At 41.9% G+C, this 22,547-nt stretch overlaps 1 protein-coding gene across 3 annotated transcripts in view; it reads right to left on the bottom strand.

Annotated features, from left to right (window-relative positions):
* Positions 1-22,547, bottom strand: part of LOC115179195 (E3 ubiquitin-protein ligase Midline-1) — a 60,222-nt gene that overhangs the window by 16,137 nt on the left and 21,538 nt on the right. For 2 of the 3 annotated variants that reach the window (XM_029740564.1, XM_029740563.1), the window contains exon 2: positions 13,863-14,637. In XM_029740564.1, coding sequence (XP_029596424.1) covers positions 13,863-14,576 — 714 coding nt within the window. In that variant the 5' untranslated portion in view covers positions 14,577-14,637. Of the gene's footprint in view, positions 1-13,862; positions 14,638-16,650; positions 16,718-22,547 lie in introns of those variants that run through there. The other variant, XM_029740565.1, reaches the window with a different exon arrangement.

Here is a 22,547-nt window from a genome sequence, read left to right as displayed (position 1 = left end):
CATAGAGGGGTAATGTATCTATAATTCTTAAAATAATTGTTATGCTTTTTGTGAACGTTTATCGTGAGTAATTTAGCAAACTGTTAGTAAATTCACCGGAAGTTTGCGGTGGTTATGCTTTTTCTGAACGTCACATGCTAATGTAAAAAGCTGGTTTTTGATATAAATATGAACTTGATTGAACAGACATGCATGTATTGTATAACACAATGTCCTAGGTGTGTCATCTGATGAAGATTATAAAAGGTTAGTGCTGCATTTAGCTGTGGTTTGGGTTTATGTGACATGATATGCTAGCTTGAAAAATGGGTGTCAGATTTTTTCTGGCTGGGTACTCTGCTAACATAATCTAATGTTTTGCTTTTGTTGTAAAGCCTTTTTGAAATCGGACAGTGGGGTTAGATTAACGAGATTCTTGTCTTTAAATAGCTGTGAAATAGTCATATGTTTGAGAAATTGAAGTTATAGCATTTCTAACGATTCAAAAATCGCGCCACTGGATTGAAGTGGCTGTTACGTAGGTGGGACGAAACATACCCCAGAGGTAGGGGTTTTTCTTCCTGGGTTTTTGTGGGTTATTATATTTTGAGTAGTTTTTGTTTCTCTCTGCGTCACGGTTTGTTGTTTTTGTCAATTCAGTTATTTATGTTTTGCAAAGTTTAACGGATTTAATAAAATGTGGAACTACAACCACGCTGCACTTTGGTCTGCTCCTTTCGACAGCCGTGACAATGAAGGTCAGTCGATCAGAAAAATATCAACTTTGAAAGGTTCTGCAAGTGCAGTAGCTAAAACCATCAAGCACTATAATGAAACTGGAGCTCATGAGGACCGCCACAGGAAAGGAAGACCCAGAGTTACCTCTGCTGCAGAGAAAAGTTAATTGGAGTTAACTGCACCTCAGATTGCAGCCCAATTAAATACTTCACAGAGTTCAAGTAACAGACACATCTCAACATCAACTGTTCAGAGGAGACTGCGTAAATCAGTCCTTCATGGTTGAATTGCTGCAAAGAAACCAGTACTAAAGGACACCAATAATTAGAAGAGACTTGCTTGGGCCAAGAAACACGAGCAATGGACATTAGACCGGTCGAAATGTGTCCTTTAGTCTGATGAGTACAAATTTGAGATTTTTGGTTCCAACTGCCATGTCTTTGTAAGACACAGTGTAGGTGAACGGATGATCTCCGCATGTGTGGTTCCCACCGTGAAGCATGGAGGAAGAGGTGTGATGGTGTGGGGGTGCTTTGCTGGTGACATTGTCTGTGATTTATTTAGAATTCAAGGCACACTTTACCAGCATGGCTACCACAGCATTCTGCAGCGATATGCCATCCCATCTGGTTTGCACTTAATGGGACTATCATTTGTTTTTCAACAGGACAATGACCCAGAACACAATTCCAGGCGGTGTAAGGGCTATTTGACCAAGAAGGAGAGTGATGGAGTGGTGCATCACCAGACCTCAACCCATTTGAAATGGTTTTGGATGAGTTGGATGACAGAATGCCAAGAGTGTGCAAAACTGTCATCAATGCAAAGGGTGGCTACTTTGAAGAATAAAACATTTAAATATTTGTTTAACAGTTTTTTGGTTACTACATGATACTGTATGTGTTATTTCATAGTTGTAATGTCTTCACTATTATTCTACAATGTAGAAAATAGTAAAAATTGTCACAATGTGGCCCTTTGGGGGTGTATATTGTGTCTCCCCCCTCTTTTACTCTCCCCACCACAAGTTTTATGACATTCCGCCAGGTCATAAATACCTGGTAGAAACTGCCCTGCATTATTAAGGGAGAGAGTCTACCAGAACAAAGAGATTATCTTAGTTCAAAACTCCTAATCTCCAAAATGGGAGAACTAAACAATATTTCTACTTTTGAGAATGTGGGAATGGTCCGTGGACACTTAAAGGACAGTCATGACGAGTGTGTTTCATTTGGTAATCTCATGAATGACAGGAAACACACATAACTGTATCTCTTAAAGTGTACATTTCCCAGCTGTCAAGTATACATCTAAATATGTTGAAACATATGTGATTAAACATGAAACTATTTGTGAAAAGATGTAATGTGATGTTAACCTTCTAAATGAGAGTATGGATTTTCATATAAGGATTAACTAGTCAGTGGCCACACCCCCGTGAGCCCAGACATCACATTAGGCGTAATAGAACTGCCCCTTCTTCCACAAGAGAATAAAACACTATCCTACAAAATATACATTAAGTCAGAGAATGCCAGGATGACGCCCCCACGTTGGAATGGCTACAATTCTATAAGCCACGGAGACCATACAGCTGTAGTTTTGGCTACACTACTGGAAATGGTTAAACTCTGAGACTGTTGATCACTACAGAAGAAGGAGGCAATTCAAGTTGGCACGAACTACGAGTCTGCAGCTAGAAATTACGTAAACCTAGTACGAGAATACTGACAACTACCGAAGCATCTATTCTATGAGAACATTTCCAAATGGTACTCTGAAGTAACCATCCTAACCATCTACAACCACAAAAGACATTGTGACATCTGGGAAAGTTAACCAGAGACTCTTATGAACTCTACAGGAATATAGACTGTTTTCAACAGAGAGACAACAACATTACAATTTCTTTCAGAATGAGCGGCCGTTCATGTGCAAAGTATTAGCAATTATCCACTGTGAGTATTGAATCCATTTTGTCTTTCCAGCTCTTTCTCAGTCCCCACCCCTTTCCTTTGTCTACCAAGCCATCATATCGGCTTAGCCCACTAGGGACTGTTCTATCATTGTTAGTAACCAATATCTACTGTTTGTTTATTATGTCATTCTGTGTGATAATTTAGTTAGAAAGTAAATAAATAATTAAGCCAATTTGTATATTTCTAATTCATTATGGAAAATAGGGTTCGTGCAGATAACCAAGAATTTTACAATGTTTGGAATGAGAACTGATAATAATAATAAATCATTAATAGAAGACCAATGGATCAGATATTAAAATATCTGAAGAGTTAAATTCGGGAAATTATAACTCTAACTCTTACATTTTCCCGTAGTGCCCAAACTTCCTAGTTAATTAATGTTTACATGATTAGTTTAATCACATAATAATTAAACCTAGAGAATTGATTTGATTATATACAGTCTTCACATTTAATGATAGTCCAGACACGACAAAATAAACAAAAACACTTGAATGAGTAGGTGTGTCCAAACTTTTGACTGGTAATGTATATAATAATTTTGAACCAGACCTCGAATAAGTTTTGTAATTGTTGGAAAAATGATTGGGGTTAAAGGGTTGCAAAACTGAGACAAAGGGCCACATTCACATGAAGAGTTTCGTTCCAAAACGCTATATACACATATTTCTTGCATTTGTGTGTTATCATTATAAGTGATTAGTTAATTATGGGACACTTCATGTCTGCAACATTTTGCTGTTCTCAGATGTTTAATTCATAGATTTTAGATGTCTAAAAGCTACAGTTGAAGTCGGAAGTTTACATACACTTAGGTTGGATTCATTAAAACTCGTTTTTCAACCACTCCACAAATTTCTTATTAACAAACTATAGCTTTGGCAAGTCAGTTAGGACATCTACTTTGTGCATGACACAAGTAATTTTTCCAACAATTGTTTAGAGACAGATTATTTATAATTCACTGTATCACAATTACAGTGGGTCAGAACTTTACATACACTAAGTTGACTGTGACTTTAAACAGCTTGGAAAATTCCAGAAAATGATGCTTCTGATAAGCTAATTGACATCATTTGAATCAATTGGATGTATTTCAAGGCCTACCTTCAAACTCAGTGCCTCTTTGCTTGACATCAAAAGAAATCAGCCAAGACCTCAGAAAAAAAATTGTAGACCTGCACAAGCCTGGTTCATTGTTGGGAGCAATTTCCAAACACCTGAATGTGTCACGTCCTGACCAGTAAAGGGGGTTATTTGTTATTATAGTTTGGTCAGGGCGTGGCAGGGGGTGTTTGTTTTATGTGTTTCGGGTTTTTGGTTTATCTTCTATGTTAGTATATTTCTATGTTTAAGTTTCTTGGGTTGACCTTCAATTGAAGGCAGCTGTTCCTCGTTGCCTCTAATTAAAGGTCCTATTTAGTAGGGATGTTTTTTCCTGTGTTTTGTGGGTGGTTGTTTCCTGTTTTGTGTATGTTGCACCTGACGGGACTGTTTACGGTCGTTTTGTTGTTTGTTTGATTTTGAGTTAAATAAAAGTAAATACACTGCTCAAAAAAATAAAGGGAACACTTAAAAAACACAATGTAACTCCAAGTCAATCACACTTCTGTGAAATCAAACTGTCCACTTAGGAAGCAACACTGATTGACAATAAATTTCACATTACATTTACATTTACATTTTAGTCATTTAGCAGACGCTCTTATCCAGAGCGACTTACAGTAGTGAATGCATACATTTCATAAAAACATTTTTTTCTTTCTCGTACTGGCCCCCCATGCTGTTGTGCAAATGGAATAGACAACAGGTGGAAATTATAGGCAATTAGCAAGACACCCCCAATAAAGGAGTGGTTCTGCAGGTGGGGACCGCAGACCACTTCTCAGTTCCTATGCTTCCTGGCTGATGTTTTAGTCACTTTGAATGCTGGCGGTGCTTTCACTCTAGTGGTAGCATGAGACAGAGTCTACAACCCACACAAGTTGCTCAGGTAGTGCAGCTAATCCAGGATGGCACATCAATGCGAGCTGTGGCAAGAAGGTTTGCTGTGTCTGTCAGCATAGTGTCCAGAGCATGGAGGCGCTACCAGGAGACAGGCCAGTACATCAGGAGACGTGGAGGAGGCCGTAGGAGGGCAACAACCCAGCAGCAGGACCGCTACCTCCGCCTTTGTGCAAGGAGGAGCAGGAGGAGCACTGCCAGAGCCCTGCAAAACGACCTCCAGCAGGCCACAAATGTGCATGTGTCTGCTCAAACGGTCAGAAACAGACTCCATGACGGTGGTATGAGGGCCGACGTCCACAGGTGGGGGTTGTGCTTACAGCCCAACACCGTGCAGGACGTTTGGCATTTGCCAGAGAACACCAAGATTGGCAAATTCGCCACTGGCGCCCTGTGCTCTTCACAGATGAAAGCAGGTTCACACTGAGCACGTGACAGACGTGACAGAGTCTGGAGACGCCGTGGAGAATGTTCTGCTGCCTGCAACATCCTCCAGCATGACCGGTTTGGCGGTGGGTGAGTCATGGTGTGGGGTGGCATTTCTTTGGGGGGCCGCACAGCCCTCCATGTGCTCGCCAGAGGTAGCCTGACTGCTATTAGGTACCGAGATGAGATCCTCAGACCCCTTATGAGACCATATGCTGGTGCAGTTGGCCCTGGGTTCCTCCTAATGCAAGACAATGCTAGACCTCATGTGGCTGGACTGTGTCAGCAGTTCCTGCAAGAGGAAGGCATTGATGCTATGGTCTGGCCCACCCGTTCCCCAGACCTGAATCCAATTGAGCACATCTGGGACATCATGTCTCGCTCCATCCACCAACGCCACGTTGCACCACAGACTGTCCGCCACCTCATCAGGAGCATGCCCAGGCGTTGTAGGGAGGTCATACAGGCACGTGGAGTCCACACACACTACTGAGCCTCATTTTGACTTGTTTTAAGGACATTACATCAAAGTTGGATCAGCCTGTAGTGTGGTTTTCCACTTTAATTTTGAGTGTGACTCCAAATCCAGACCTCCATGGGTTGATAAATTGGATTTCCATTGATTATTTTTGTGTGATTTTGTTGTCAGCACATTCAACTATGTAAATAAAAAAGTAGTTAATAAGATTATTTATTTCATTCAGATCTAGGATGTGTTGTTTAAGTGTTCCCTTTATTTTTTTGAGCAGTATATGAGCACGTCACACGCCGTGTCTTGGTCCCCATTAGACGACCCTCGTTACAGAATGTACCACGTTCATCTGTACAAACAATAGTATGCAGGTATAAACACCATGGGACCACGCAGCCGTCATACTGCTCAGGAAGGAGACGCGTTCTGTCTCCTAGAGATGAACATAATTTGATGCAAAAAGTGCAAATCAATCCCAGAACAACAGCAAAGGTCCTTGTGAAGATTCTGAAGGAAACAGGTACAAAAGTATCTATATCCACAGTAAAACAAGTCCTTTATCGTCAAAACCTGAAAGGCCGCTCAGCAAGGAAGAAGCCACTGCTCCAAAACTGCCATAAAAACGGCAGACTACGGTTTGCAACTGCACATGGTGACAAAGATCATACCTTTTGGAGAAATGTCCTCTGGTCTGATGAAACAAAATAGAACTGTTTGTCCTTAATGACCATCAATATGTTTGGAGGAAAAAGGGAGAGGCTTTCAAACCGAAGAACACCATCCCAACCGTGAAGCACGGGGTGGCAGCATCATGTTGTGGGGGTGCTTTGCTGCAGGAGGGACTGGTGCACTTCGCAAAATAGATGGCATCATGAGGAGGACAATTATGTGGATCTATTGAAGCAACATCTCAAGACATCAGTCAGGAAGTTATGGGTCTTCCAAATGGACAATGACCCCAAGCATACTTCCAAAGTTGTGGCAAAATAGCTTAAGGACAACACAGTCAAGGTATTGGAGTGGCCATCACAAAGCCCTGACCTCAATCCTATGGACAATTTGTGGGTAGAACTGAAAAAGCGTGTGCGAGCATGGAGGCCTACAAACCTGACTCAGTTACACCAGCTCTGTCAAGAGGAATGGGTCAAAATTCACCCAACTTATTGTGGGGAGCTTGTGGAAGAATACCTGAAATGTTTGACCCAAGTTAAACAATTTAAAGGCAATGCTACCAAATACTAATTGTGTGTATGTAAACTTCTGACCCACTGGGAATGTGATGAAATAAATAAAAGCTGAAATAAATAATTCTCTCTACTATTATTCTGACATTTCACATTCTTAAAATAAAGTGGTGATCCTAACTGACCTAAAACAGGGATTAAATGTCAGGAATTGTGAAAAACTGAGTTTAAATGTATTTGGCTAAGGTGCATGTAAATTTCCGACTTCAATTGCATATATCCATTGTTAAACTGGAATGGAATGTTCATATCGTGTGTATTTGACTGTCGTGTATGGTTGTCTCACCAAGGTATCTCAACATGAATGCACTAAGTGTAAGTTGCTCTGGATAATAAATATTGATGTCACAAATGTATATTTCGTACAGTTCTTTATAAAAACAATATGTTACAGAATTTCCCTGCCGAGGGCACTGTGGGACTAACTTCCAGCATGTGTGCCACATGTGACAGTGCAAAGCCTAGCAGTATTACTTTTTTATCTGAGAATGAGATGATATATAGTGTTTTGGAATGAAACTCTTCATACGTTGATAGACAAGTAAAAGATAGACAACCATATAAGAGTAACTTCGATGTTGCCTTTACATATCAAAATAATAAAAATGTACATCTTTAAAAAAATTAATTTGTAAGGTCAGAACTGCCATTGATGATCATTTATTTTATGGTAAAGAGGTAAGACAGGAGGTTAACTCTTCAAGTTAAAGCAGAAAGGACAACCAAGTATTATTTAAAGTAAGTTAGATGTTCTTCATACATAGAAAATCCACAAAATAGTCAATCCTTTCAAAAATAGTTTTGTAGATAGATCAAGTGTCATGACTTCCGCCGAAGTCAGTCCCTCTCCTTGTTTGGGCGGCGTTCGGCGGTCGACGTCACCGGCTTTCTAGCCAGCCCATCCACTTTTCATTTTCCATTATTTCTGTCTTTGTCTTATCACACCTGGCTTCACTTAACCAATTACTTGTTTATTATTTAACCCTCTGTTCCCCATGTTGTATTTTTGAGTGATTGTTTATTGTTACATGTGTAACAGTGTAGGTTCCGTCCCTCTCTTCGCCCCAACCCGGGCTCGAACCAGGGACCCTTGCACACATCAACAACTGACACCCCACGAAGCATCGTTACCCATCGCGCCACAAAAGCCGCGGCCCTTGCAACGCGGCAAGGGGAAACCCTTCTTCAAGTCTCAGAGCAAGTGACGTCACTGATTGAAATGCTATTAGCGCGCACCACCGCTAACTTACTAGCCATTTCACATCGGTTACACTCACCCCCCTTTTGACCTTTTCCGCAGCAACCAATGATCCGGGTCAACAGCATCAATGTAACAGTGTAGGTTCCGTCCCTCTCTTCGCCACAACCCGGGCTCGAACCAGGGACCCTTGCACACATCAACAACTGACACCCCACGAAGCATCGTTACCCATCGTGCCACAAAAGCCGCGGCCCTTGCAACGCAAGGGGAAACCCTACTTCAAGTCTCAGAGCGAGTGACGTCACTGATTAAAACGCTATTAGCGCGCACCACCGCTAACTAACTAGCCATTTCACATCGGTTACACGTGGATATTTGTCAGGCGCTTCACTTTTGTTTTAGACCGTGTTTTTGGCACTAGTATGTGTTAGTTGCTGTCATATGTTAACCGGTATTAAAGTGTGCCTGTTTATTATACTCCGCTCTCCTGCACTTGACTTCGCCTCTCATATACACGCCTTACATCAAGTTGATGCATTTTGCTATTTCAGACAATATAACTTCATTTTAGATGTACTGTGCCCGAAATTATTAACATCCTTGATAAAGATGAGCAATAATGACTGTATGAAATAAATAATAAAAATACTGAGCTAAACTGTATGCAAAAGAAAGGGAAATTATATTATTTTATACTAAACCAATTGCTCAGAGAAAGAGATTTTGTTTAACAAGTCGTATTTTTTTTACTCAAAAAGGTAGGTGTCAAAATGATTGACTCCCCTAAAGATTCTTATTAATAAAATAATCAAAAGTTTAGTATTTGCTCCCATATTCCTAGCACGCAATGACTACATCAAGCGTGTGACTCTACAAACGTATCGGATGCATTTGCAGTTCGTTTTGGTTGAGTTTCTGATTATTTTATGCCCAATAGAATGATATGGTAATTAATGTTTTGTGTCATTTTGGAGTCACTCACATTGTAAATGAGAATAGAACATGTTTCTAAACAATTCTACATAAATGTGGACGCTAACATGATTACGGATCATCCTGAATGAATCATTAGTAATGATGAGTGAGAAGGTTACAGAGGGTCAAAGATCATACCCCCAGGACCCCCAGGTTTTCTTCACACAAATTCTTCCTACCATTGATGACCAATGGGGAATTTTTGCAACTTTTCCATAAAAAAAACCCAACCCTAAACCATAATCAGGTTTAGGCCTATGCTATGTTTCGGTAAGGTTCAGGCCTATGCTTGGGTCTCACAGGGTTTAACCCTATCCCAAACCTTAACCCTTACCTTAACCAGTCGGAATTAATGCCTAAACGCAGCTGTTGAGTTTTGATGTTTGTCCCCCCTGTGCAAACGTTGAATACTGAAGTGAGACCATAAGATCTTGTTGGTTGTTGAGCAGAGGATACATAATGTTGTAACAGCCATAGACTGTATATCAACTTCTCTGATGTACTGTACATCATCTTCTCACATCTTGCTTTATTCTTAATGTGTTTGTATTGCTTGTGTATCTTGTCTCAGTGTTAGTTTGTTTGTTTGTGTGCCATTACGTTCTCCACACTTTATCTGCGTCAACTTTCTCTTCATCTCCATCAGTTCTCCATTTCTCCTGTTTCATTTTCCCAAGCTGTTTCTGTCTGATATAAACTCAGTGATTTTGTTTACGAAGAAAGGCAAGCAGCTTTCAGCTATTTACTGTCCCTTAATGGACTCCTTCATGTGCACACCATGTGGGAAAGTTGCAGGATCCATCCATGAAGTACATCTGCATTAATTCCATGTGATTTTGTGCCATTCGTTTTGTTGACATCAAATGTATGCAAATCATTTATATCACTATTTACCATCTATTTGCAGTGTTCATGATAAAAGTAACGTTTCTCCTGACACTACTCTGCCAGTTGTGCAAAATGCAAGCCATAATGCTGCATAACGTACTGTACATGATAACACTTCCGAAACAGTCAATGCTTGTGTTGTCTGTGGTCCGTCCCTTGGCCTAGACCCTTGAGACACAAAGTCATCTGCATGGCCGGTCATAGATCAGAGGCAAAGAAAGGGTCATGACCGTGTAACAGTATGACTCGATTACTCCAGGGCGTGGAGGAAGAAGTTGTAGTGGGGCTGAGTAAAGTGAAGAGTTATGGCCAAGCCAGGAGCTGTGCCATTGGGGAGGGGAGGAAGACAGAGGACAGTCAAAGGTCTTTGCTTAGCTACTACAAGTTTATCATGATTCTGCATTGTTAGATCAGAGCTTCCTCTATGACCCAGATCCATGGACCTCTGATGCTATTTTGAACCATTTCCTCTCTCTGTACGTTTCCGTGAAATGGTAATTTTATCTCCCAAAAGGAAAGGGTGTAGCCACAATGACCTAGCCCCTTCACAGAGGCCCACTGCCACCACTGAAAATACTGCAATCATAGGACAGTAATTTCCCTTCGATCGTTCGGTAGCTCCGCCTAATATGAGTACACGTTTAATGATCCTTAACGTTTTCTTTCAAGAGTAATTAAAAGTCAAATCAATACTGCATGAATTTTACATGGTGTGGTGCAAAAGGTTCTGGTAGTAGTGACCTACATTCGAGCTTCGCCTACCCTTACAGGAGTGTTTTCATGACGCTACGCATCTTTAAATCCCTCAAAAGGTGAAGTGAGAGAGATTAGACTACAGCACGAGGCCTTTTGATGCAGGTCTGTCACAGAGTGAGAGTATTAACCAATCGTAAGCCAATCCTGGGTTGTGTTCATTCGACTCCAAATGGAAGCAAATGTTTGTATTCTGTTGCTTAATTGTTACTGGAGACAAATAGGAAAATGTAAAGGATTCTCAACACTGAGAATATTACCCCCCCAAAAAAATCCACTTCACTGGACATACATCAGCATGTTCTTCCTCTACAGTAGGTAGAAATGTGTTTATTTTGCAATTGCAGTGCACACGTGGTATTGCGTTGTCACTGCATCAGGAATTATCTCCATTTTATAACCAAGAACCCCAAAGCCCCAAAGCAAGTCTGTAGTCATGCACCTAGGTACCCATTCTAGTTTTGAGAGGGGCAGCATTTTTTAGACTCACCTAGGGGCAGCAGAATGGTAAGGACCGGCCCTTGCATTCTTACATGATTGTGTATCCTCTGGTATGCTCATTTGTGCAATGTGCAATGCCTTTTAAGCGCAGAAGATCCATGAGAAATGCATGTATACCACTATGAAATTATTCAGTGTACTAATTGGGAGATCCACTGACCTTAATATGAATGCATCTGTCTGTAATAATGCATACATAATATGGAAGTGAGGCAGAAAGACACTGTAGTGTAGAATAAAAAAACGCTCCATCAATGGTTCATCTCTCTGAAAAACTGAAAAAAGAATCCAACACCACTCAGTTTTGCAAGGATCCGGTAGCCTACCTCTCGTGGCATGACATTTTTTTTTCACTGTTTGTAATACACACTGAACATAATAGTCAGTGTTTAATTTGGCCCAGATCCTGCCGGAATAGGATCCGGCACCTTTAAGTTTTGCCAGGATCCGGTAGCCTACCTCTCCTGGCATGAAACATTATTTACACTGTTTACAATGTAAAAATACAAATCAAAGAGATCTGCCCCCTAAAAAAAGGTAATGTGAAAAGGTAAACCCGGCCCGGGTTTATGGTTCGCGCAACATTGTAGCCTGGAGGCCGTTGAATCACTCACAGAACTAGAATGATATTCATTTTCTACGTCTATATCTATATCTATATCTCCCCGTCTCTCTTGCTCTGATAGACATGAGCCTGCAACTATCACCTCTCCAGCGCTGCACTAAATTAGAATTGCTGCTGTCTGTTCTGAAATAAATGAAATAATTCAGAATATTACACCAGGAATATGTCTATAATTTAGCCACAGAGGATCAATAGCTTATTTAAAATAACACAAGGATTGGCCTCAGGAACGTGCGGCAAATCTGCCAGTGAATGTCATGCGGCCAAAACAGACCTTTCGCAATATTTCAAATACAATCACAGGAAAACATAGGTTGGAAAGCAAATAGCTACTGCTGAAAAGAGAAGACTCTGATATGTCTGTAGGATACCAAAATATTTGATCAACTTCCAAATAGGCCTGTTCAGTGAACAGCATTGTTTTACAAAGTAAAACAGAGAGAGAGAGGCTGTTGACACCAGCGCATTGTCCATGACTGGTGAGTGAGCTGTGGATCATTGGGTGAGTCAGTGAAACTGGAAAGCTTTTCTAGGATTTTAATTTCTTCCTCATACTGTACAAAATGGCAGTTTAGACAGGCAGCCCAATTCTGATATTTTTTCCACTAATTGGTCTTTTGACCAATCACATCAGATCTTTTCCAGAGCTGATCTAATTGGTCAAAGACCAATTAGCGAAGAAGAAAAAAAAGATCAGAATTGTGCTGCCTGTATAAATGCAGCCTTTGCGTGTCTCCACACATCTATGCCTAGGCTATTGATGGATTCAAGACAAGGTCGTTTTTATTGATCTCAGATTATCAGTTTGTCAGTGTCAAAGTAGACTGTAATTTCTATAATTTGTGCTGTATTAAAAAAGATTCTGCTAAAGTCACCAGTCACTTAAAATGACGTAGAATTGTATGAAATGCTTTTATAAAAGGACACATTCTTCCCAGACCATAGGCAACAAATGATGTCGCCATTTGTGCAACTTCTGCAAGTGCCTCTACTCTACTGCTCTATGCCACTAGGCAAATACGATGATATGTTTGCAATGCTTTATTATAAAGCAGTTTTTTATCATGCATTCCGGTACCTCAGAGCCTCACAGGTCACCCCCCTCTCGTGCTCACTTTTTGTTTGAGAACCTCCCGATTTACAAATTAAGCATTGATAATAGTTATATTTGGACTTCATGTGTTACTTCTGTAATCAGAACACTTTTCTAGACCACTTAACATACACAGGAGAGATGGACCAGATTGCAAAAGATGCCAAACTGAAAATCAGTGATCACACATGGCCTTCTCACAAATCAAACTCTGGTCTTAATTTGTTCTGCAGAATCCATATAGGACACATCCATCAAACACCACAGTTCTGGGGACCACAATGCCCTAACAGACACCCTTCTTCACATGGCAGCAGGCCCCCATCCGACAGCCCCCCTGAGTGTGCTTCAGCTCCCCCCTGAGAGAGGGGGTAATAACAGGCCATCTCCCAGTGGGCCCTCCCTAACAGCCTCTAACACGACCTACCAGTCACACTCAATTAAACCAACCCTCACCAAATGGAGCGATTACCACTGTTTAACCTCAACCTTCTGAATGCAGCCATCTTCCTCATCACTTATGAGCCCCTATTTTCACACTGACTGCACAGGAGAGATGCAGAGAGACCATCTTGGCATTTTGGGGCGGTGCAGTACTTGTACTAATTGTATGATTAAGACGCTCCGCTAATGATGAAACAAAATATGATAACATCATTTTTTGTTGGAAATCTAGGCTACATAGTTAGTGAGGATTATAGTGCACTCAAAACAAAATATAGTAGCTGTATTTCTTCACCACAACATTACACTTACAAAGTCACACCTACGATGGCGAGTGCACAATCGGGCATCTCACTTTCTCACTCTTTTCACTTCACACACAGCTTTCCACAGCTCCTCACTTCTCGCTTTTAATTCTTTACCCCGTCACACACATTATCCACAGCAGTTCTGATGCCGCCCCTCCTCAAAACAACATGTCCACCAGCAGAGCATAGCGACCAGGTTCATGCATACATTCAAAAAGTCATCCCTTACCTTGAGTTTCTCGAAGCGGTCGCTCAAGGCCGCCACCTGGTGGTCTCGGTGTCTACCCACCAGTTTGCACAGCGAGCAGATGAGCTGTTCGTCGGTGACGCAATACATGTTCACTTTTTCCTCCTCGTGCTCCAGGCACTGCAGCCCCCGCAGGTGGCAGTCTGGCATGGGCTCAATCAGACGGTGGCCCGTGAAGGGCTTCTTGTTGGGGTGCGTGGCGCGCAGGCACTCGTCACAGTATGACACCTCGCACGTCACGCACGTCTTGACAGCATTCTGCGGCGGGTCCTGCTCGCAGAACTGGCACTGCACGTGGCTGGGCGGCGTCCCGGGGCTGGTCATGGCGGTGGAGGCGGGGACCAGGGCAAGGGCAAATCGCCCAGCGTCCTCGCTAGGGGAGTTGGGCCCGCTCTGGGGCAGCAGGGCCAGGGGGCCGGAGGAGGTGGCCCTCTGGACGCGGGCGATGATGTTCTGGAGGGTGACGTTGCGTTTCAGTCCTTCTAGGCCACGCTGAGGACTGAGAGAGATGACATAGCGGCAGGTGGGGCACTGGAATGCTCCGATGGACTGGACGGGCTCGTTGGAGGCGCAGTGGGATACCAGGATGCGATGGGCGCAGCCGAAGCACAGGCTGTGGGCACAGGGCAGGAGCAGTGGGTCCTCAAAGAGCTCGAGGCAGATTGGGCAAGTCAGCTCTGACTCCAGCGCATCCATCCTCTCAGGTGGAACTCAGGCGCGGGCGTGTCAGCGAAATCCAGGTTAACTGCTCAGCTATCTGGAGAGGTGGACAGAAAGACTTAACCGTTCAGATAAATACACGTGAATGGTTATCTAAAGTTAGCTGATCATTTCCATTGTCATCAGATGTAGTACTTCAATGGAAATGAAGCGATAAATGAATTCATCCAAAAAGTGGAGTGTTGAGCTATCAGAGCTTGTATTGTTTAAAATGTCCACAATATATGGGTGGATGCTATGCTAAATAAAATGTTGAGGTCATAGAAATAACAAAGCAAAAGTCTCTTCTGTTATTCTATGTTTCCTTTATTTATTTGTCTTAATTGTCTAATGTTAATAAACAGAGGACAGAAGTACAATTTATGTTAAAACATCTGTCTCAGTAATGGCAAGTTGTAAAACACTGACTGATGGTGACTCAGAGCCCTTGTCAAAACCAATAAGGAGGGATGTTTTTTACTTCTATCGAAAACCTGGTTACACAACTCAATACATTACACAATACATTTGGCAATATACATGTGTATATCATTTTTGTAGGCTTCCAGGTGGGTTATCTAATCCACAATTGATGCTGAATGCAGATAATCACTCATCAGAACAGAGAACTGAAACCCATAACGCTGTCTAGACAGGTCAGCTAAACACTCATGCCATTGTCTGAGGTGGCGTGTGCCAATACTCTCCCGACGCCATGCCATTCTCTCAATCCTGCGGCAGTGAAAATGTACCCTCAGACTTCAGGTTGGCCGAGTACAGCAAGGGGCAAATGATTTTCAATAAACTGATGCTGAGCAGAGCACAGGAAACAGGACCTGTCTACCTGGAAATATACTGATTTTACAGCTACCCAGAACCATTACGTGATTGTACGTGACCATGGTAATGCTGACCTGATTTAATCGAACGGTTCAATTTGAACCCTTCTTCAAAGTCTATTGTCAATAAGTGAATAATCCTTCAAAGTCAAAGAATAATCCTTCCTCTAATAAAGCCGTTTTTCCAGGGATGTCCCCAAGTGTAGTATTTTCAACAGATGTCACTGTTTTCTGTACTCGTGTGTCCAGCATGTACAGTACTATACATCTCTCTGACCTAGTTCCAAGTAGGAATAGACTGCTAAGCAACGCCACTCCCCTACCCCCTGGAACTGTGACAGACACAACACGTCTTATTTAGCATTGAATGGTCTCTGAATTCCTCTGATCGGGGACATGGAGTCCACTGGATGTCAACTGCAGAATGCTTAAACCATCGGTCATCGGACAGACGCTGTAGTGACAACACACATTCCTTATTAAGGATCGTACATTGTGTAATAAGTCATCCGTTTTAAAAACACGTACACCAAACATGCCTAGATGAATTGACCGGATACCGAACTGAATAAATCAATGTAGCGCGCACCGTACTAACAATGACTTGGCTATCAGAGACAACTGCAGTGACCCAATCGTTTCGCTGAACTCGGCGAAGAAAATCACTTGACTTCAGTGTACGGTCCCTTGACTTCAGTGTACACCATTAAAGTGTGCGACTGCATGTCAAAGTGTCTGCTCTCAACCTAATAACACCAGATATACCATGCAACAGCTGAATAGATTCCTCTGGTAAAAGTCCAAAGCAAGTAATAACTTGAATAAATAGAATACAATGGAATAGAATAGTCACTTGAATAATGTTTACATATTTTGCATTACTCATCTCATATGTATATACTGTATTCTATACTATCCACTGTATCTTAGTCTATGCCGCTCTGATATTGCTCGTCCATATATTTATATATTCTTAATTCCATTCCTCTACTTAGATTTGTGTGTATTGGTATATGTTGTGAAATTGTTAGATATTACTGTTAGATATTACTGCACTGTTGGAGCTAGAAACACAAGCATTTCGCTACACCCGCAATAACATCTGCTAAACACATGTATGTGACCAATAAAATTTGAAGTGATTTGAAGTGGAGCCCCCGTCAGACTTTGCCATGGTCTTTGCCCTTCTTTAGCACACGGATCCCCTCTTAGCCTACCCACTCAGTACCCACCGATGGATCTCGCTCCCGTGCACTCAGCATTGCAGACATCTCTACTGAGGAGGAGGATGATGCTACAGAAGCTGAAGAGCCCGAATCAGAAACACAGGCAGCAGGGAGCTCAGAGGACAGAACCCTGAGCATGGAGACACAGCGGGGTGGAACACCGGTCCACAGCAGGCATCACTCTGCTGCCTGCTTATCCCTTATCCTCCTCACGCACACACTGAATACGCAAAGTCGTCTAGTGTAGCTGCCGACCAGCGTTTCACAGGAGTTTCACAGGAGCCACAGAAGCACAACAGGAAAGGACAGAGTTGTCCCGACAATTCCAGGAAAGTTAGCGAGAGAGAGCGGTTCACTCGAGCGGTTAGCTCTGTGGACAATCCCACTTCACACACAAAAAGTGACACTGCAATCTGTCGGACCTCACAGTGGAGGTGTGGGAGGGAAGGAGGGAGAGAAGAGAAGAGAGGGGCAGAGAGGGGGTGAGGGAGAGGGTATTCTTCTCTCTCCCTTCTGCTCATTTATAGCTGTGGTCCAATTAAAATCGGCAGGGTTAGTAGTTGAACTGAGTCTGAACCTTTAAGATCAATCAAATACTATGTGGAGTTATGTTAGTGTGCTGATATGCAGAGTGAGAGAGAGTCGCACGTTGAATTACAGTATTTTCCATTTGCTAACGGTCATGGCATTAACCCTTTCTGTTGTAACTAACATGGTGCCTTAGGCAGGTTTGGTTTAGAAAGTTAAATGTTGCTGGCTTGGCAATTGAAGCCAGGTGGGGACAGGTACAAAGAATGTAGACTCACACTGACAGCCAGCTAGGCCATAGCCAGACTAAAACATGGCCAATGAAGACGAGGCTACACAAATCTTCATACCAAGTTGAAACCTAACCATTAACGACAAAAAAAATGTATTTACCGGTAAGGAAACTTTATCACTTTCAGCTAAATTTGCCTGAACTGTGAGTAAGTTATATGGTCCCAAGTAACATTTAGAGTAGCCTTTTTTAAAGTATGAGGGGGGGGGTGAACTTACTGTTGAGAGTTACAATAGTACAATACATGGTGCAATTTCTAAATTTGGTTGTGCACCAGCAGTTTTTCTCTTGTTATGTCAGTCACTCAATTCGCCTTATCAGCTAACAATTTTTTGATTGGTAAGTTAGTCTAGCCAGCTATCTAAAGTTGTTATCGTGGCAAAATACTGATGCAGGCCATGGTCCCATGGGGCCCTGAACTCCACGGGTCCCACTTTGATTTTGATATTCCCCCTCACTCTAATATCATATTAACATGGCATAATGTGTAGAATTGCATGAAATTAGCTGTAAAACTGCAAAAAAATATGTATATATATATATATATATATATCTTCCCCATGGCAAAATGTGTTATGAAATTGCAACATATTCTTTCTGCCCCATGGCATAATGTGTATATTTGCATAAAAATTGCTTTGAAACAGCAACATTTTCTCTATGCCCATGGCACAATGTGTAGAATTGCAGGAAATTAACTTTAAAACAAAACATTTTCTCTCTGCCTTCAAGAGGGGGGACACTAAAATGTTTTGCTCGGTTAAGGCCCTTTTCATGAGCTTAGGTCCCAGAAAAACATTGAATTTCTCATTTGGGTCCCAGGCTGAAAAACGTATAAGAACCCCTGATTTAGAGCACTATGCATATCCCCTTGTGCCTCGCTGGATATCTTGTCTGTGTGTGGAGGCACTGGTTGTATCTTTAATTCAACTCAGTTGCTAGAGGTTGTGGCTTTTTCACTATCTTTGATCTGTTAAATTTTAAACAGATCCTTTTTCTCTCCAGTTTCTAAAAACAGTCACTTCATGAAGAGTGGATGAAAAGATGAAAGGGCAAGACAATATGATGTATAAGGGTGCAAAGATCAGATGCTCTGAGACAAAAAGGAAAAGTATTCAATTGGAGATTGGTTAACACCTTCAAGTTACAGTATATTGAAATTGGATATAAAAATAGCCCTTATGCTATCATAGTAAGTTTAAGTCTCCTACTGAATGTTTGTAGCTAGAGTAGCCAAACAAAACACCCCTTATTCAATAATATGTGGTCAAGATTCCCTTTCAGTTCGGTACAATGGGACTATCAAAAAAGGGAGATCCCATACAGTGGATACCATTTTATAATCCCACGCTTGTTATCCCAGAACAACTGAAACTTAAAATAAAATTTAAATTCAAAAATTTAACCAGCAGAAAGCTGCTGTAACAAAATGGAGGGGAATATTGTCTATCCGGTGGCTTGACGTGAGCGACTGTGGCATCCCACTGAGCGCAACGCTCAAACTAGGTCAAAGGCATTGACCTACCTAACATAATCAGTGTGTGTATGCATATGCACTTTCATTTCCAAATGAACTGAGACGGGTGAAAAACGAGAGGAGATGCACGAAAGGAGATGGTTCATACTTTTAGGGCAAAAGTATGAACCATTTATAGGTAGCGTAAATACAAACATGTCTCTTCTACATCTCGCGTAATTTTTGGGGATTAGATGTGAGATACATACTTCAAATATCAGTTTTATTTTGCAATTGTTCATGGTAAAAAAAATGGTTGCATTATTTTGGAGTTGAAAAAAGGGACAAAAAAATCCAAATGAATAATTATGGTTTTATAATCCCTATACAGTATCTAACAAGAATCAACGCTCACATGTCCATAGCTCATATATCAGGACATAATCTATAGTTTCCTAACCAGGGCCAAAAATAACAAAACATTGTTGTAGCTACCTAGGACTTTTGAATTTTTTTTTGCTTCTCTCGAAACACGTTTAATAACCTAAAGGCAGATTAGAGGATTGGATGTGAAGAGTAATAACATTCTCTTTCAGACCCACAAAATTGGAGCATCTGAGATTAACCCCTGACCCTAAAGTTTCTTTCAGGAGCTGACCCCCCCATACAATTTACCTGAAGTTGTAGATTTTTTATTGAGTATGAAATTGACACCACCCTTTGAACCATAGAATAACATTTGGTGCCTGGTCTTCATGCCCCTGATGTCTGCTTTTGTTGTCAATATATACTGTAGGCATATTTCCAAAGTCATTGTTGAGAGTGTGAAAATATCCACTACTAAATGGCAATTGGACCCTCTGGTCTTGGCATAAAAACGGATTTGTCACAGCTACAGTTCCACAGCCCCAGTCCCTCCACTGTTCTGACACCAGTTATAGAGTGTATTGTTACCCAGTGTCTCTCTCTCTCTCTCTCCCCTTCTCCCCATGACCGTCGCATGCAGTGCCCCCCTAATCACCTCTAATGACCGCCCCAGACCGTCCGTCAAACTCATTAGCGTTAGCATTTAGCCTCTTGCCCCCCTCACTCTCGGCCTGCCTGTCTTTGTTTCGGCCCCAGACACCCTGCCTGTTTATCCATAATCCGCTCCTGCCAGTGTGTCTGTGACCAATCAGAGACTTTCATGTTGAAGATCGGGTCAGTCACGACTAATGGGATTGGACGCTGTGTTTGAGGCTGGGGTGCGAGCCGGGCGATTGGGGGGGACCTGGAACCCTAAATTGGCACATCTGACTCAGGGGGTCTCTCTGGCTATGATCCTCATCTGGCTCCCCCTTCCTAACTGACCCAGATATGGAATAATAAAAATTAAAAAATTATTAAAAATTACATTTGTGTTGGGGACAGATTGGGGAAGAATGGAAGAATGTGTTTATATAATAGTGTTTATAAAGCTGACAGGGCCAGATGGAAAAGTTTCAATGACGCATGTGTGTACTGTATGCGTGTGTGTGCGAGCAAGCAAGCATATGTGTGTGTGTGTGTGTGTGTGTGTGTGTGTGTGTGTGTGTGTGTGTGTGTGTGTGTGTGTGTGTGTGTGTGTGTGCGTTGCGTGTGCCTGTGCGCGAGCCTGCGTGCCTGCATGCTTAAGTGTGAGTGCATGTTTGCACAGCAAGTCTGCATAAAAAATGGCTCTCCCGTGAAGTAGTGACCCACGACATACGCCTCATTTCCTGAAACGAGTCACATATGTGAGGTTATGAGTTTGTGTAGAAAGTGGGAGTCTATCCAGTTTACGGTGGAGACATCTTATATGACCTGTGTGATGTAAACAGTACACAAATCCTTTATCCATAATGTATCATACTGTATAGGATCGTTCCCCTCTCCCTCGCTCCACTCCCTTACATCCCAAGACAGATGACGAGAGAGATGTCTTATGAAGCGACTATGCAAGTATGTGTGCATGTTTACATGACAGTGTATTAAATGTGTGTGATTGTCTCCCGTTCAGAATAGCTGAGACTGTTGATGTGATTCTGTGATACTGTTCAAGACCCAGCTTTAGTTTCCACAGACATGGCTAAGTGTCAGTCAGTGACAGTGGAAGAGAGAGGGGTCAGGGGTGACATATGCCTCTCCACTCATCAGCCAGTTCTGGCAGAGTCAAAGACCCAGTGCCGGGCGGAGAGAGTGGGAAAACTTTACCTGGCGTCTATGGAATGTTATATGGAGCTAGGAAGCTTACGGTACTGAGTTTAACAGACATAGAGGTCAGAGGTGGGAATGTAATAAAGGTGTGTGTGTGGGTGCACTCGTTTGTGTGAGTGTGTGCATACACCTGTGTGTGTGTGTGTGTGTGTGTGTGTGTGTGTGTGTGTGTGTGTGTGTGTGTGTGTGTGTGTGTGTGTGTGTGTGTGTGTGTGTGTGTGTGTGCCTGTGTGTGTGTGTGTGCGCCTGTGTGTGCGTGTGCCTGTGTGTGTGTTTTGAACTGTGTGTGTGTGCAACTGTGTGTGTGTGTGTGTGTGTGTGTGTGTGTGTGTGTGTGTGTGGGTGTGGGTGTGGGTGTGGGTGTGGGTGTGGGTGTGTGTGTGTGTGTGTGTGTGTGGTTATCTTCTCTCTGACACGCATCATCAAGTCATACTGATACCCTTTTCTACCAGCAGAAGGTGTCGCTATAGACTGCAGACACAGTCATGGGATTGGGGGCCCTCATCCTGACATGTCAGTTAGACTACAGGTCATTGGTTGCTCCATCAGTTACACTCCAAGAGGCTGACCCCAGGTTATTCTTGGCATGCTTGAACTGACCTGGTAAACAATCATATAAGGTCATAACAGCATACATAACACCCTACACATGGATCAAGTTAGAAGCTCTATGAAACCACTATGGGAGGTGTTTAAGCAGCCTATGTGTAAGTGATATCTGTTTATGATTCACACTTCAAATACTAGACCTTTTATTGAGTTTTCTGTAGTAAAAGACATAAGCTGACACATACCCAGAGGGTAAACTATAAAAAGAAAGAAAGTTGCACACTAATTATGCTCCCAAACATTTAATGGGTATAACAACCAATGTTTCAGCATGCAGGGCCTTCTTCTTCAGGGTTTTCTGGGCAATGTACCATGCACAATGCACAAGCCTGTCTATTCTCTTGCCTGTTTTAATAGTGTTGTTTGTCCATTCTTGTGATATGAATGGGAGGACTGTCAAAATCTTCAATTTGGTAGGGTTTCCGGGGAATAATAAAGGTATATTCCACAAAAAGTATATGTATGTATGTATGTATGTATGTATGTATGTATGTATGTATGTATGTATGTATGTATATATGTATATATGTGTATATGTATGAATGTTTACTTATGCATATGCATATGTATGGGTATGTACGTGTATATATATGGATATATATATTTACCAAAAAAAGATATGGGGGATTGGAAATGGTGCAGACAATTACATTGATGGAAACAACAATCTTTCTGCAATATTAAGCTGAACCACCCCTAAAAAAATATATATATATAATAATAATAAAAAAATATATATATACATTTAAAAAATATCTTCAATTTATACACAAAAATGATCGTCAAAGTGACTTTGTAAAACGT

The sequence above is a fragment of the Salmo trutta genome, chromosome 39, assembly GCF_901001165.1.
Source record: "Salmo trutta chromosome 39, fSalTru1.1, whole genome shotgun sequence".
Classification (NCBI taxonomy): domain Eukaryota; kingdom Metazoa; phylum Chordata; class Actinopteri; order Salmoniformes; family Salmonidae; genus Salmo; species Salmo trutta.
The sequence above is the reverse complement of the archived record's forward strand: the minus strand, read 5'-3'. Positions and strand labels throughout refer to the sequence as shown.